Source organism: Bactrocera neohumeralis, chromosome 6, assembly GCF_024586455.1.
Source record: "Bactrocera neohumeralis isolate Rockhampton chromosome 6, APGP_CSIRO_Bneo_wtdbg2-racon-allhic-juicebox.fasta_v2, whole genome shotgun sequence".
In the NCBI taxonomy this organism is placed as follows: Eukaryota; Metazoa; Arthropoda; class Insecta; order Diptera; family Tephritidae; genus Bactrocera; species Bactrocera neohumeralis.
In genome coordinates, this window is record NC_065923.1 from 3,304,351 (window position 1) to 3,320,766 (window position 16,416).

At 33.4% G+C, this 16,416-nt stretch overlaps 5 protein-coding genes across 7 annotated transcripts; 2 read left to right on the plus strand and 3 right to left on the minus strand.

The window, feature by feature from the left end:
- Window positions 1-301: 301 nt before the first annotated feature.
- On the plus strand, window positions 302-2,499 carry LOC126762405 (uncharacterized). Its single transcript, XM_050479120.1, has 3 exons — window positions 302-466; window positions 541-714; window positions 2,182-2,499. Exons 1-3 carry the CDS (start codon window positions 421-423, stop codon window positions 2,253-2,255), a joined length of 294 nt encoding a protein of 97 aa, XP_050335077.1. The 5' UTR covers window positions 302-420; the 3' UTR covers window positions 2,256-2,499.
- A 2,459-nt stretch (window positions 2,500-4,958) lies between these two features.
- Window positions 4,959-5,558, minus strand: LOC126762227 (uncharacterized). Its single transcript, XM_050478819.1, has 2 exons — window positions 5,452-5,558; window positions 4,959-5,392 (listed from the first exon to the last, which is right to left on the minus strand). Exons 1-2 carry the CDS (start codon window positions 5,489-5,491, stop codon window positions 5,079-5,081), a joined length of 354 nt encoding a protein of 117 aa, XP_050334776.1. The 5' UTR covers window positions 5,492-5,558; the 3' UTR covers window positions 4,959-5,078.
- Window positions 5,559-7,580: 2,022 nt separating this feature from the next.
- On the minus strand, window positions 7,581-8,380 carry LOC126762226 (uncharacterized). Its single transcript, XM_050478818.1, has 3 exons — window positions 8,252-8,380; window positions 7,933-8,157; window positions 7,581-7,843 (listed from the first exon to the last, which is right to left on the minus strand). The coding sequence occupies exons 1-3, from the start codon at window positions 8,289-8,291 to the stop codon at window positions 7,743-7,745; spliced, it is 366 nt and encodes a 121-aa protein (XP_050334775.1). The 5' UTR covers window positions 8,292-8,380; the 3' UTR covers window positions 7,581-7,742.
- Window positions 8,381-10,791: 2,411 nt separating this feature from the next.
- On the minus strand, window positions 10,792-16,350 carry LOC126762222 (parkin coregulated gene protein homolog). 3 transcript variants are annotated; one of them, XM_050478809.1, is made up of 6 exons: window positions 15,920-16,350; window positions 12,018-12,152; window positions 11,867-11,937; window positions 11,622-11,804; window positions 11,372-11,562; window positions 10,792-11,309 (listed from the first exon to the last, which is right to left on the minus strand). In XM_050478809.1, the coding sequence occupies exons 2-6, from the start codon at window positions 12,069-12,071 to the stop codon at window positions 11,044-11,046; spliced, it is 765 nt and encodes a 254-aa protein (XP_050334766.1). In that variant the 5' UTR covers window positions 12,072-12,152; window positions 15,920-16,350; the 3' UTR covers window positions 10,792-11,043. The 3 variants fall into 3 exon arrangements, with proteins under 3 accessions (XP_050334766.1, XP_050334767.1, XP_050334765.1); XM_050478810.1 differs by lacking the exon at window positions 15,920-16,350 and adding an exon at window positions 12,298-12,379; XM_050478808.1 differs by lacking the exons at window positions 10,792-11,309; window positions 11,372-11,562; window positions 11,622-11,804; window positions 11,867-11,937; window positions 12,018-12,152 and adding an exon at window positions 14,739-15,309 and having other exon boundaries at window positions 15,920-16,331.
- LOC126762215 (prostaglandin E synthase 2) lies at window positions 12,448-14,042 on the plus strand. The gene is made up of 3 exons (XM_050478801.1): window positions 12,448-13,321; window positions 13,381-13,787; window positions 13,848-14,042. The coding sequence occupies exons 1-3, from the start codon at window positions 12,594-12,596 to the stop codon at window positions 13,934-13,936; spliced, it is 1,224 nt and encodes a 407-aa protein (XP_050334758.1). The 5' UTR covers window positions 12,448-12,593; the 3' UTR covers window positions 13,937-14,042.
- Window positions 16,351-16,416: the final 66 nt, after the last annotated feature.

Here is a 16,416-nt window from a genome sequence, read left to right on the forward strand (position 1 = left end):
ACGTGTTTTCTTTGCTGAAAATAGTTAATTTTACGCTAAAATAAATTTGAAAATATTGTATATATGAAAATATTAATACAACTATGTTCAACTACATACATAAGTCAATTCTATTCCCTGGATTTGGCATAAAAGTTCACTATATTGAGCGCCTACTGTGAAGCGCAGCCTATACTGTTAGTTACTTATATATAAACGAATTTGTGTGTATATTTATTTATGCAAAATCCAACTTTATAACGGAAACTGGGATAGAAATTCGCATCGCCAGCGAGCACATTTAAGCCGACGCAGCAAAAACAGTCGAATAAGAGATTCCGTGACAGACAGATTGCAGCGCCAGCGTAATTTACATAATTGTTAGACATAATTAAAAATTCTTTTAAAAACAATAACAGTGATTTTTATTTTGAAATTAAAATGGCGAATACAACAACAAAAGTGTCTTTTATCTATGTGCTAATGGGTAAATGTCGAATGAAATTATATAATTTCTATTAATTATTAATCGAGTACTGAATACTTTTTTTCTAATTTTAGTGCTCGTGCTTGTCGCATTGGCCAGTGCAGATTCAGAGTCACAGTCGAAGCCGAAACAATGCAACGAAGAATGTCCCACGACACGAGATCTTGTTTGCGGTTATGACAGTAATTGTTATGCTAGATTTGACAACAAATGTCTGTACGACCGATTAAAATGTAACACGAAGCACAGTAAGTAGCTCCGAAAGCAACGGAACTTGATGATTTTTTTTTGTTTTTTTGTGAATAATATTAATTACTAAGTGCGAGTGCAAGAGAATCTTGGAAGGGCCTTTTCTGTTAAAGTTTCACTGCTGTTAAAATCTGGAGGTCCTTTTGAAGACCTTGAGTATACTTTTAGAGCAGTTCAAATGAACTGCTATTTCTATAAAAAGAAAAATAAAAACTTTGACGAACTGTCTGCGCCCACTATAATACATATTTATTTTCAAGACAAACAAAATTAATCAAAATTCATTCCTAACCTCTAATGCGTCTAATAAGTTCACACAAACTATAAATATTTTATTTATTGATACAATTTCGAAGAATATAGTGATAATAGTTTAGAAATGTCTGGTTAATACCGATGTATTTCCAATAAGCTTTTTGTATTACTTACAAATATTTATTATAAAAAAACACCATTAGTTCATTGACCACAACAGAAAAACTTTGTGGTGAGTTGAGAATGGGTGCGAGCTGAAGTTGTGGCCGAAGTTAACATTTACGCCTTTCCAAATGTACAAAATGTACAAATCACTTATATTAGGAATTTTCTGTTCTCATTTCTACAAATAACTCTAATAAATTGCTAATTGTTTTAAATTTCTGGCTTGATATGACAGTTTTTAAAACTTAAAGTATAGTTTTCTTAAATATAATATAAATACTTCCAGAATTCATAAAAAGCACTCTCAAATTAATGGATTCCCAATAATATAAATTGCACTCCAACCTTAGCTCCTTACTATTTTTCCTCCCATTCTTCTTTTAACTACAAGTACATCTCCAGCCAATTGGCAAATCAGATCAAAATTTATCTCAATTCTACATGGATTCTCAAGTTATTATATACATATACTATATTATTTATTACCCCCTCTTTTGGTATCTATATACCATATATCTCGATATTACTTCCTGTTGATGAAATTTTTACACGTAAGCACGCTGGAGGTTTGCTCTTGTCTGTAAGGGTCACTTTTCAAAAAAAAGAAATAAAAGTTATTGTTTGAAAACTAATGTCGAATCCAAGTACTATATAAAACGTATGCTAAATATATCCATAAATTCGCCAGTTCAATATTACAATATACTTAGTCATGGGTTCATATTCTTCAATATAATATTATGTAGAATTTGTTCTCAGCAGTATTATAAAAATATTAGTTCCAAACTCACATAAAAATTAATGAAATCACTGTTACTTTGAATTTATTGGTTCTTAAATTCGGTCACCACTATCCACTTAAAGATTTTTATATATTTTGTGAACCAAAAATTTCGACGTCAAAGATGAGTACAGGTAAATCTCGGCTTTGACGTCGGCTTTAACTTCATTTTCATCCCTCTCAGAGTATCCGTACTACTAAAAAACACGCTTTATGTGTAATAATATAACTGTAACTTATTAAATTTTAATTCTTTACATTTCAGATCTCGAAACGGTAGATATGTCTCTGTGTGATTTAGCTGAACGAAAAACCCATCCAGCTTATAGGCTTTGCTAAGGACTAAGGACTCGCCTTCACTAATATATATTTTAATAAATTATTTGCAATGTCATCACAATCTAAATGTTAAAGAAATGTACTAAATTATCACTACACATAGACTTAAGTGGACTTCTTGTAGACAATAATTATAAACAAAACAACAAATAACCAATCAAACTTGACTCTAAACAATGTTCTCATCTTTAAAATAGAATAAAGAAATACCAAAGTTTTTATTACGAGTATCCTACCAGCAAAAGCCGGTGTTTTAGTTTTTTATTTTTATTTTATATTATAGAAAAACTTTAAAGTTACTTAAGCCTTAAGCAAAATTTTGTTTTGGCAAGCTTTTTCATTAGACTTACGAGCTCGGAGCCTGTCGATGAGCGTGTGCTGTGGCAATGTTGTTGATGTTAGTGAGAATTAAGTTCGCACTGAGAACTTTCATAGAGATAGTGGCAAAACAACCAATCTCTTTGTCCCGGGGACAAGCATTTCATTATAGACATGAAAGAAGTTGCGCCAAAGGAACTCGCCCATACACACAGAAAAAGCTCCCCAAAAACCAGTTGTCATCCAAAATCTGATAGTTTTTCTTTGTTTCTATAATTTATGTTTGCATGTAGATGACGAAGTAAGGACATTTCTGCATTGCTGCCAATTAAACAACGCTTTCGAATATACCTTTTGTTACCATGTTACCGCAGCTTCGAAGTAGAAACTATGAATATGCATGCGAGTACACTTATCTATACGTCTAAATCGAAATGATAGCTAATTGGAAAAAAGGCACGAAACTCGCTCACGAAAGCTACCGCTAAACGGAATGTGTGGTTGCCATCATAAAGCAAATAAAAGATATGCGAACTTTCCTCATATCTTTGCCATTACTTAAAGTTGATATTCTGTTTGTGGGCTTATAAGTTTTCAAGAAATAAAAGCTATATTTCTGAGAAAAGAAGGAAGAGAGAAAACAGTATATACTAGACTAAATTTTATAGATAGTTCACCATAATTATTATAGAAATAGAGATGTTGATGTTGCTATGGTAATTAGACATGGAGTCATTGATTTTTACTGTCTAACTATTAAATTTAAAAATGGAGAAAAACGTTGCTTATAAATTCAATTCATCATATTTTATTGTTAAAAAGTATTGGCTAACATTTGGATAATTTGATCGTTTGATAGTTTTTTATGCACTTGCAACATGTTTCTACCGAGTTTAATAGCTAGATCAGCGAACAACGTAAACCCGTGGCCCGTGTCAACTGATACGATCTTATGGGAGCGCAATGTAAATGATCAGCCAACACCGCTTCTACATTCCGCTTTACCGTAGAAACGTCGAAACGTGTCAGCTGCTTGCTCTCTCACAACGCAGGGTTGCCAGTCTCGATATACTGTAGTAATTATAAAAATTGTCTTCAATATGTTTGAAATTTTCTTAAACTAACTCAAAATCAGAGTCGAATGCTATTATTTCCAAATATATAAACCATTTTTAATAGTTTGTTTTCAGTTTTGATATTCTATATTATGAAAAATTGTAATTGAAAACCTAGATGTATACAAAACTATATATCCGTATTGAACAATGGTAACATTGTTCAAATGAAAACAAGGACGGCAACTGAGGAAGGGAGTAGCGTTTTTCGCTGTTCCTGCTATAAGTGAGATAGATATAGGGTTAAGCATATAGAAATAAAAAAGCGGGTTACGGACTGTCTGTCCGTCCGTGCAAGCTTTGACTTGAGTAAAAATTAAGATATCTTGGCTAATAAGAAAGATCGAGTTCATACCACGCCCACAAAAGGGCATTAACTGAAAACATATAAAGAACCATAACTAAGCACTAAATTAAGATATAAATCTGTAATTTGGTACAGAGGATCGCAGTAGCAAGAAACACCTGTTACAAAACAATTTGAAAAAATGGGCGTGGTCCTACTCTCTAATAAGTTTTATGTACATATCTCCTAAGCTGCTTAAGCTATAACAACAAAATTCTCCTAGCGCAATTATTATAAGAACCCTTACCGACAGTGTGAAAATGGATGAAATCGGAGTATAACCCTGCGCCGTTAAAAACTACTAAAACTACTAAAAGTAGTTTTAAATTCCATTTGATTCCTTTACTTTTTAGTATATACATAAACTTTGCAAGAATCTTTTCCACCCTATTTTCAGAAATTATCCAAATCGGTCCGAAAATATCAGTCAATGTGTAAGATATATAATTGAAATTCAGGGAGAATTCTGACGACTGTACGTCAGTGTGTCAAAAGTGGGTTAAATCGATTAGCTCTCATATACCTAATACAAAAATTTTCGAACTTCCAGATGACTTTATACCGGTTACCAACTAGATGGTTCGTGTTTTTCTTATAACGGTGAATCATGTAATTAACAAGCCTTATGTAACCAAAGGCACTTCCCTGGCCTCAATAGTTGCATGTTGCAAGAGTATAAATCAGTTCGTCCAGAGAATGTAAAGACATATGTCTTTTTAATGCTCTTTAACATATGTCTTTACATTCTCTGGTTCGTCCAATTATTCCGATCATCAGCTAAACGCAACCATCAACCCATTCAAGTTTTTTTTTTCAAAAATTCAAAACGTTAAACTTGCTATTTATTGGTGTAAAGAATTTGTTACAAATTTCTTACTACATTTCGATATCATAAATCTAAAAAAATTAAGAAACACAGGGCTATGACATTTTATCTCGAAGCTCATCGTTTTTACTGGAAGAATATCAATTTACATATAAAATATTGCATACATACATATGTATGTATGTATGTATATATATTTCTCTGTTTAATTATTACAATTAACGTATAAAGTGTCCCATCGCATTGCCCATAAATCTGAATATCGAAGAAACCATCGAACGCGTTAGTCCCTCCTCTATTTCGGCACTTTGGGTGAGTGCAACACTTTCATCAGGTTTTTTGGTGGATTCATCCATAATCCGTAATATTACTTCTTTATCCTTCATATCCTTTCTGGCGGAATACTGCATTTCGTCGCCGTTGAACTGTTCGATGTCATTGAAGCGTTCGTCATTCGCTGGATCCAAGTAGAGACGTGAGAGCCGCGCAGCAAGCTTTTCATTAGGCCGTGCGTGTATTAATGCTATGGAACCTGAAATTATCTTAACGCATGTAACCAAAATAAGTACTGCAAGCGATTTAGTAGCTTACATGCCACCAACAATAGAAGCGAAATTTTACGACTAGACATCTTCTGAAACTCTATACCGTTATACTGGTTTAAACACTCACTGGCTTAACGAATCAACTGACAGCAATCTTGCTTGCCGACAAAATTTATTAAAAATTGCTACGTGACAAATTTTCATTTCACTAAAATAACTGTAATAATAATAATAATAATAATAACTGTAGGTGCGTAACCTATTCACATTATGTATGTGTTTGTAAATAATTGTTGGCGCAAGAATTTCTCCGCTTCAATAACTATCGGTTCAGCACGTTCCAAAACTACTATAAATGCCTAAATATTCAGCTCATTATATATGATTATGCGCATACAGTTGTCCACAGCTGTTATTAGGATGGGTCCAAGAGATATTCACCTTTAAAGGCTGATCTGGAGTTCGGAGAGTGGAGCCCGTCTAAACTTCATAATATATGTATGTATAGTTTTCTTAAAACCGTTACCTACATTGACTAAACGATATACATATGAGTTAATTATGTAGTTCGGTTTCCCAAAAAAAGGCGCCAAACACAGCTCTATAGAATCATGAGCTTATGTCAATGCCTGTATAGAGAACTCCTTCAATTAATGCTCTTTTAATCTTATTGGGAGAACATCTTAAATATATTTATTGTTCAAGGAGATCTTCTTTTAGATCAATCACTTTCTGTAATGGAAGAATCAAGAATATTCAAGTCTGAAGGCAATGAGAAGTAGTGGCTTCCCAAATTATGGTAAGAGAATTATGAAAAAACAAAATGAAAATTCTACGAAATATACATCATCATTCGAATATACCTACATATATATGATATAATAATGCGAGCAGCATTGGATAGCTCTGTGTGTGCTAGGTCTGTAAATTTCAAATTAAATTTACACTTGTGTCAACAAAATTATTGTCATTACAAAGCAAGCACAAGAACTTCTTTGAATACAGGGTGTTTAGAAATTTGTTTGCTTTTTGTATATTTATAACTCATGAAGATATTCATAAAGATCTTTAACGGTCTCTATCTAAAATTATTCTGCTCTAAAAAAGCTTTGAGTTTTTTATTGTAAAAAATCTTTAGTTGGATCTCTCATAAATGGGAATTAGGCGACGATCGGGTTACTTTACAACAACTCCTTGCAAAATATAATTCACATATTTTGCTTTAATTTTATTTTCGTTCATTAATTGAGCAACGCATTGGAATGTTGCTTAAATTCCCCGACCACTTTTGGGTGAAATATTGGCACTTAACTAACAATATTGACTATCTAGGTTTGATGGCTAATCCAGACATCGCACTTGGACCAATATATGCAGTCTTTTTTTTTACTCCTGTACTTATAAGTCAGCAAAACGGTAATGGCCAATAAAAATTTGCTGAGGCGTTTATTTTCAACTCCCATTTGGTGGGATATGAAAAAGTGTGGGCTCCAAAGTGTTTAAAGCTAAATATCGGCAACGCGGACAGTCAAGAAGTGCTGAGATGTTTCCGCCTCGTCTTCTTCCATACAGCTTCTACAGCAACAGTGGGAAGCCCCACAAGTAGGGAGAGATTAGTCTTTCTGAGGAAAAAGAGCTCATAGGATCTCTTACAATCATGAATGAACGAACGGTTAGTGAGCTCAAGGCTAGCATTACTGCCCTGCTCTCAGAGTGGATAGTCACTTCTCTGAAAGAGGTTGAAGAACACTGCAACAGTCAGATTTAAAATTGAAGTTTTTAGACAGTTTATGATATATACCCCTCCACCAACCTTCCCACTAGCTTTGATTCATCCAACAGTCTCAGTCAATTTTGATCAGATCGTAAATCACCGTTTAAATCCATTGGGAACTGTTTTATAATACAGCAACAACAAACATATAGTGAAATTCAACTAAAAAGTAAGTTGGGATAAAGTTATTTGATAACAATAAAATATATATTACACTTACCGTTAGTATGCGTCTACACTCTAGATTCGAGTGATTATTATAAAAAAAATTAAATCAATTAAAAGTAATAATTAGAGAGGAAGTGAAATGAAGAGAGATTTAAAATGTAACGGGTTTAGTCCGTAAAATACAACAACACTAGTGCAAATATCAATTTAAGATAATCTATAAGTAGCTTTCATCGACGTTCAAGATAAATATAGTCAAGAACGCCCGTTTATTTATTCATACTTATGTACATAATTATATACATACATACATAATTTTGTATATTTCATGCGTACATACGTCAATCATCGTAATTAATCGGTTTTCTCTTATCACTTGTTTGACAATTTCAAAATTAAGCTTTTTCATATCCAAAGAATATCGTCCAGCGCTCATAGCCCTCCTCACATAGATAAGTGTCCATTGAGCAATAATCGTTGCTGTAATCTGTGTATTCTACAATTTTTTTTGACGATTAGATATAAAACACATATGTACATGCACACATTTAGAAACCATTCATTCACAACTTTTGGGTTACTTACTCGTACCAGCCATACACTCTGCTATCTCCAAATGGCATTTCGATGCATATTTCCGTATGCAACCCGCACCGTCATCATAACGACATAACGGTATAGTAGTTTCATTTATCTTACAATTACTCTCAAGATCACATTTTCCTGTCACACTTGGAGGACCGTTAACTATAGCAGGTTGTGGCTTCTTCTCAGCAACGCTGGCACTCTCCGCACAATTCGCAAAAGAGCCTTTTAAATTTTGAAAATAGTTGTTTGGGTGTTAAATGCGTACATATGTATGTAAATGTGTATGTAAAGAGCTATAGTAAACAATTTTACTCACACATTAATAATAAACATAGCGCGACTTCTACGGTTAGCATGTTTTAAATAATAATAACGTATATTTCTGTGGACGGTTGAAGAGGAACTAACTTCTTAAGCTAATTCAATTAAAGTACTTATGTATGTACATGCCTATAATTTGTTCGCATTATCAGTAGACACTGGCAAAAATATTTTATTTCTGGATTTTGTGTTTATAAACACTATATTTTGGTCACTTACAGTAGTTTAAAAATTAGAGTAGAGCTCAGAGACAACAAATATATATAAATATTCCTTCAATTTTCTAGCTATCGATGCACACATTTTTGCACACATCCTTTTCTCTCCACGAAACTGCTCGTTCGTCGGAGCCGTCGATATCGGATCTCTATAGCTTATACAGGGATGTCTGTGGCATATAGTTGTCATACAAACTGATCGATCAAGTCAAGTCTGAAAACTTTTTTATTTGATTAGATATCTTCACAAATTTTGATATAAATGATTGTCCAAAATAACGCTAAAATCTCCGAATAAATTATTCACTGAGCTAAAATATAGACGTTATGAAAACTGACCGCTCAAAATAAAGTTTTTTTGTATGAAATAATTTTTGGCATAGCAATTTACCGACTAAAATGTTAGCTACCGCTAAAGTTTTCAGATTTAGTAAAGCTTATAGTTGCTTTAATAAAAGATAGTTGCTAGAAGAAATGCCCCTGTCAAGCTATTTTAGCTTCGAAGCAGTCGAAGTTAACGTTTTTTCTTGATTTTAATACGTATACTTCTTCAAACCTTTTTTTTACTGACTTGTTAGAGACCATATTTTTCGCTGTGCACGTTGTTTTATATATTTATTTATTTCCGCAGTTTTATCACAAAAAACGCTCACCGCTGAGTTTGCACAGAGTATAGCGTATAAACACAGGTGTGCATATACATACATATGTAAACTCCAGTCACGAACAGCAACAAATAGGTCGTAATTTCATAACGTTACGCTTTCAAATTAATATTACTGCTGAAATTTTCTAATAGCTTAAAAGGTAAAAAGAGATATTTCAAAAACAATTCTTAGTTATTCATATACATATATTTTATATTTTCAGTAGAATAATCCTTCCATTCCGTTTATGAACTATTACTAGAAAGTCAACTTCAAACTTGATTGCCACAACTCCAATTAGGTGTTACACATAAAGGCAAAATTTTCGCAGTATGCTTGCAAATAAACCTCGTACTCTATTAATAAAAGTAAAAAATTAAAATGTTAAAGAACACAATTAAAATTGAGTTGTAAACCTCTTTGATTTTGGCACTCTTTATACTTCAGATGGCATAAGGAGTCAAAATGTTTAAAACACACAAGTTGCCGATCGAGTGCACATATACCATTTTGACTCTCCGGAACACAGTCAGACACATCGCCACAATCCGTTGATGGAATGCATTCAACAAACACTAAGCATAGGCATTTGAATTGAATTTATTTATGTAAATACTGCATAATTTTACTTACAATTCAATGTCTGTCCGTGTAATAATACTAATAAGAATGCTAAGCGCATATTTAATTTGGGAATTGTGTAGGCCCAAGTGCTGCTAAAACACTGTCGCCGCAGTTAACTTTTTAGACAAACTGCCGTTGAAAAGTTTAACGAAATACGAACCTGTATATTCTCGAGTAGTGTTACAATATGTTTAGAAGTTGTGTGGGAATGTTTATAATATATTTGAAATTTTTTATCTGAACATTGATGAAAATGTAATTTTCACGCTACTGTAATATAATTTGTTAACATACAAATATGTGCATATGTCGAGAGTGTATATATTGAGTATAGGCATTTTAACTGCTTTGCTGTTTAAAATATAAAATGAAACTCGTAAATATTGCATGACACTCTATCGGCAAATAAATCTTACTATCTTAATTACATTGTGTACTCATATATTCATATACTAAGGTAATGTTCTAAGTTAGAAATATTTGTACACGATGGTAAAATCAACGTCGCTTCTTTTTATCCTGTTTGCGTAACTTGTGCAATCGCCGCATATTTCCCATTTCGCCGTTGAATTTATAATCCTTCAAGAGATTAAAAGAAATCGTATTTTTGAATCAGGTTGCCATTATATGTTACAACAAACCTCGTTTCCATCTTCGCCATTCGATCCTTCACTAGCAGCAGGAAGCAAAATCGATGCAGCAATACAGATGAGCTGAAATATTGCGCCTAGAAATAATCCATAACGTAGCAGCGCACTAAAGAGATCGTCACTGTTATATCTGCCCAACCTCAAGCCATTTTCAAAAATGGCCCCCATAATTTCTATATATTATTAATGCTATTTTTTGTATCAAAGAAATGTTTACAAAATTCTCCGTTTGTTTATTTTTTAGGATGCGTCTGCTTCTTCTTCTTCAATTACTTGCAAATCAGTCACAATAGCGTATATGAACCCTAACAAATCATGAAAGTAAAATTGACAACAACTAACAAGAACATGTATGTAGTGGTGTATCGAATTTGTGAAAATGTCAAAATATTTTAACGGTTATAAATTTTGAATTTATTTTTTCTCATATTGCAAAGGTATTCATGACAATAAGCGCTCTAAATGTTTACATATAAGATATAATGTCGCGCTAGATATATATTTTAACTGTTCAGAAGTAAGCAAATATATAAGCCATTAATAAAATAAAAAGTACAAAATATTATTTTATAAATGGCTTAACTTCTTGCTCTCTCGTAACCTATATTATTGTACTATAAAAATCTAACTCTAATTATATTTTATGCTTTAAGCAGCAGGTTTTTCTGCCGACGGCTCACATATAGGATGGGTGCTACTCTCATAAGTCGGAATCATATACTTTATGTTGATAAATGCATTGGGCCCTCCACATGTTTCAAGCAAAGAGAGTGTATCTTCGATAACATCGCCGATACGACGACTACGATCAGGATCAACACCAGAACCGAGGTTAACATTAATGTTCTTATATAAATTACATACGGCTAACAGCTGCCGGTAGTATGGAACGAGAGCTTGTCCAACACAAGGCCCTAACGTAAAATACATTTAATGCAATTCTTTCAATTTTAATGTAATCATGTTTTTTACATACCAACCAGAACCATAGTTTGCAAGACCTTCAGCGCTGATATTATTATTCGCTTATCACGAGTGTTGAATGCTCTTTTGAACGGAAGTATCAGTTTGGGCAGAACTGGTAAAATTTTATGCGGCGCTTTAAGGATTAAATCCATTGCAGCTTCTTGCGCAAGTGAGCGTATGTCGATATCAGTATCCGCTAGACTGGAATTAAAGAAAAGTAAAACATTGAGATGATATCTTGAGGAATTATTTACACGTACCCATCCACAAATATTGGCAAATAGTAGCAATAGTCCAGTTCCTTTGGCTCACAAAACCATTTCACTGTTCCTGAAATACCTTTTCCACTACCTTTTATTCTTTTAGCTACCGGGATGTCACCACGTCGGAAATACATTTTGAAAAGTGTTTCCTTAACAGGGCGCTTCTTGTATATATAGATTCTACGAAGATTCGAATTAAACTTAAGCTAAAGTGTTCAAAATTTCATTCGATTGAAACTCACTTTGGCGGTGGTTCAACAATTGTGTTCTTCTGCAGTGCTTGATAAGTAAAGGCCGGAACTGTACGAATAGGCTGTTAAATGAAATTTTAAACATACATATATGTAGTATGTTGCTTTTTTCTGGATATGCCTCATAAATTCTTCTTCGTACCAAATTTTTCCTTTGTAATAAATAATTACGACATTCCTTTCCTGTTATGTGCATTATTTTATCGTGTCCTTAGTATATTGGAGTGAGAAACCGTCCGTCGGATATTTACTCAAATTATCCTGCTATATTTTCACGCTGAAATTAAATAAAAATGCCAAAAATTTGAATGAAAAATTTATATGCAATTGCTTCAGAACTTTCTTCACAAAAAACTTTTTACTGAAACTGGAATATTATACAGTTTATTGGAATGAACGAATAAGAACTTTAATGGAAATACATTTTGGGGAAAGTTTATTTAATTTTCACAATAAATTCACAGTTTTTAAACAAAACAGAACAAAAAATTAGCGAAATGAAACTAAAATTTCCAGTAGTGGTGAATAAAACGCTTTAAATGACAATAGTTGAAGTGGCATCTCCCATTGCCCATATCAGCTGACTATCAAGAAGGTTATTTCTAGATTGGTGCTTATCAAAAGAAAAGTATTCCATTTAAAAGATTTTCGACCGGTATTAAGTAACATATTAAAATTTAATTAATCTGAAATAATAGCAATTAATTGAAAAGCGGCAATGTCAACTTTGCGAATTGGAATAAGTCGACGAATTGCAGCAGGCATTGGATGCCGGTCTATTGAGTGCAATGTGTCGCCCGTATACAGATCAATTGGTGCACAGTGCAGACGTTATGCATCACAGGTTAATCCAAAAAGAAATGGTACAAGCACCTTTAAATTAGCACTTATTGGAGCAGGCATTGGAGCCGCTTCAGGTACGGCATATTCTGTATATGGAAATTGGAAAGATAAAAGCTCGCACATGGAGCATCAACGTATTCCGCCCAAAATTCTCAAAGAACTACCAGATGTTAAAATAACTAAGCGATTCATTAATCCCAACGATAAATCAAATTTAAACATAATACTTTTTCAATATCAAACGTGTCCCTTCTGTTGCAAAGTGCGAGCTTATCTTGATTTCATGGGTATATCGTACTCTGTGGTGGAGGTTGATGCAGTACTGCGACAAGACATAAAATGGTCCGAACAAAAGAAAGTGCCTATGATTTTGGTTGAGCAAGGCGACGGACGTTACATACAGATGTCGGACTCAAGTGCAATTATCTCTCTCTTGGCATCATATTTAAATGACAAGGAAACTGACATCGGCGAGTTAGCCAAGTTTTATCCCATGATATCATATTTCGATGACGACGATAAGAAACGCTTGGATATAATGAACAAATACTTCCTTATGTATCAAGATAAAACACCAAAACATGCAACTCGAGAAATTCAGGAGTGAGTATGCCATTCAATTCAAAATAATTAAAACTTTTTATTATTTGTCTACGCTTCAGGAACGAACGGAAATGGCGTACGTGGGCGGATTCACATCTTGTGCATCTTATCTCACCCAACTGCTACCGCACTTTGAGCGAAGCACGTGAAACATTTGAGTGGTTTTCGAAGGCAGGCGAATGGGATATTTACTTCCCCAAATGGGAACGTGATCTAATGGTGAATGTGGGTGCATTTGCTATGTGGGGTATAAGTAAAATAATAAAACGACGACATGGGTTGTCAGATGATGTACGCTCGCACATATATGATGCACTTGATAAGTGGACCGGAGAACTTGAAAGGCAGAAAAAGAAATTTATGGGAGGTGACCGTCCAAATTTAGCTGATCTATCAGTTTTTGGTGTACTTAATAGCATGGAAGGTTGTGAAACATTTGGAGATTGCATGAAAAATACAAACATTGGTAAGGCAAATATAAACACAGTTCTTTATTTAAAGACTTAGAATTCGATTTTATGACTAGGTGTATGGTACAATAACGTAAAGGAAATGGTCGACCGGAATCGTGGCAATTTGGTTAGACGAACAGATTTACTTCCGCTTAATGCTTAATGACCTAAAGGATATTTTAAACGTTGTATCATATATTTATTGAAATAACCAAAGTGATTAAGCATTAATTTAAAAGCTTTAATAAATTATTATAATAATAATATAATGGGTGTTAATAATTGTATATAAACTTTCTTCGAATTTTTGTAATGCATTCATAATCTAGTAGTTCACAAACCATTAAAGTTTATAAGTAAAATAGTGTTTCATATTATCCCGGTTATATGTATGACCTAAAATACTATTTTTAGCGGGATATACGCGTGCAGACTTGTATGCATACCGTGTCGCACAAGTTGTTCAGACACCATTTCGTTGTAATCGTTGAAGTGAACGGACATGGCCTCAGAAAAGGAAAATTTCGAGCTTCTTGTAATTTCGGTGTGCAAGGCAAAAAAACGAAAGCAACGCTTTTGGTGCGAAAAATTTTAGAAAGAACGCAAAACATATGCGCACGTACCACTTCTTAAAGAATTGCAAGCAAGTTCTATGCACAAATTTAAAAACTTTGTACGCATGAGTAACGAAAATTATAAAGAACTCTTGTCCATGGTAGAGCCATGGAGAGACGCGATTACGCCACATGAGATTTTCGTCATCAGGCGAAAGTTTTGAAGATTTAAAACTTTTTAACAGCAATATCTCCGCACAGCTTAAGCCATATTGTGATTGAAACTTATGAAGCAATAATAGAAACATTGGGCGAAAATATTCAGGTATTTCATTTCCTATTTAATATTTTTTTATTTCAAACACGAAAACTATTTTTATAACCATGAAAATTAAAAAAAAAATCGAATAATTTAATTTTTGGCATTAATTTTCTAATTATTTATGGTAGAAAAAATGTACTTAAATATTAAACAGATGAAAAATGAAAAAAATCAAATACATTTAAATTAAATTTACTCATACTGGGAGTCTCTAGAAAGTTCATTTAAAGATTGAGCTGAGGATTTTATACTACTACACTCAGCTGATTCCTCTAACACTGATTGAGAATAATCAATTTTATTCACATTGCTTCTTGATATAAGTATTTGTGGCGCTGGAGTTATGGCTGTTGGATAAACATCTGTTGGGGATCCTGAAGAGGTATATGGAGTTCTTGGATCTCTTTGCACAACATTTATCTGAACGGAATTCAAATGTAGGTTTCCCAACTGTCCATGTACCAATATCTCGTCTATAGCTCGTTTAGCGTATATTTGCTGTTCCGCAGATAATTTCCTAAATAAAACTGCCCATGATTCACTAAATATGTCAGCATCATCGCGTATAGGTTTTGTTTTTTTTGCTTGGTGTTCTATTGCCTTTTCAAAAAACTTTGAATTATTGTCTGATTTCTTTCGTTTTTTACTATGCGAATGAACCTGGAAATAGAGGAAAACTAAAATTATTTTTGCACTTATTTCAGATTCCAAAAACAAAATCCAACGCTAACGATTTCTATATACTTTGGATTTCCCCAACTGCATTAGAGCAATCGGTGGCAAGCATATAGTCCTACCCAATTAAGCGCCGACGAAATTATTTTCAATTACAGATTATCGAGAGCTAGACCCGTAGTTGAAAACGCTTTCGGAATATTATGCAGTCGCTTTCGTATTCTTGCAAACAGAATAAACTTACCCTTTTAGCATGTTATATTTATAATTTCTTGTCACGGAAAAATGGCTTGCAGTATATAAGTGCCAGATTAGATTTTCAAAATGTTAACAGAAATAATGTACAAAACGCACCTTTGCAAAGTACTTGGGAACTTTCAAAACTAAGAGCCATTCAAGGAGGAAATTCGACAAATGCAGCGAAACACGTTCGCAATAAATACAAAGAGTGTTTTAATACAGTTGGGTCAATTCCATGGCAAAATAAATTTTGTAACATGTAATAATGATAGGATAATACATTAAAGTAATAATAAATATTCATACATATGTATAAATTTATATATGTATATTCTCAATAATAAATTTTACTCACCGTATTTTCAAAATCGGGGTCTTCCAGCGTACTTATTCCTGTCGTTGTCACTTCGTTTCCTCGAAGGAAGTCTAGGTGGTGAAAGTACCAAAGCGTGGGCTCATATATGTCCTCTCCACCAGCACTAGACTTTTCAGTTGCTTTAATTTTGCACAATTCTCTCCTATAGCAACTTCGCATGCCATTAATGCGCTTTTTTGCTGTATCAATTGTGGCATACTTATCAATTTCTTTCAATTTGTTTGCAAGTCTTTGCCAACTTTTTGTTCTTTTTAGCCTATTGTTGTAAAATTCATTTTTTATTTCCCACAGGACTTTTTCTTCTCTAAAGGCTTCAATAAATTTTCTCCAAAATTCATTTTCTGTAATAGCCATTGTGATGTGCGCACAACCTTTCACTTCACTTCATATTTTAAACAAGTATGAAATCGGTCTGCACACCGCACTTTACACGTTGCTACCTGTTGATGCCCGACGCAACAACAAGCAAAAAAAGT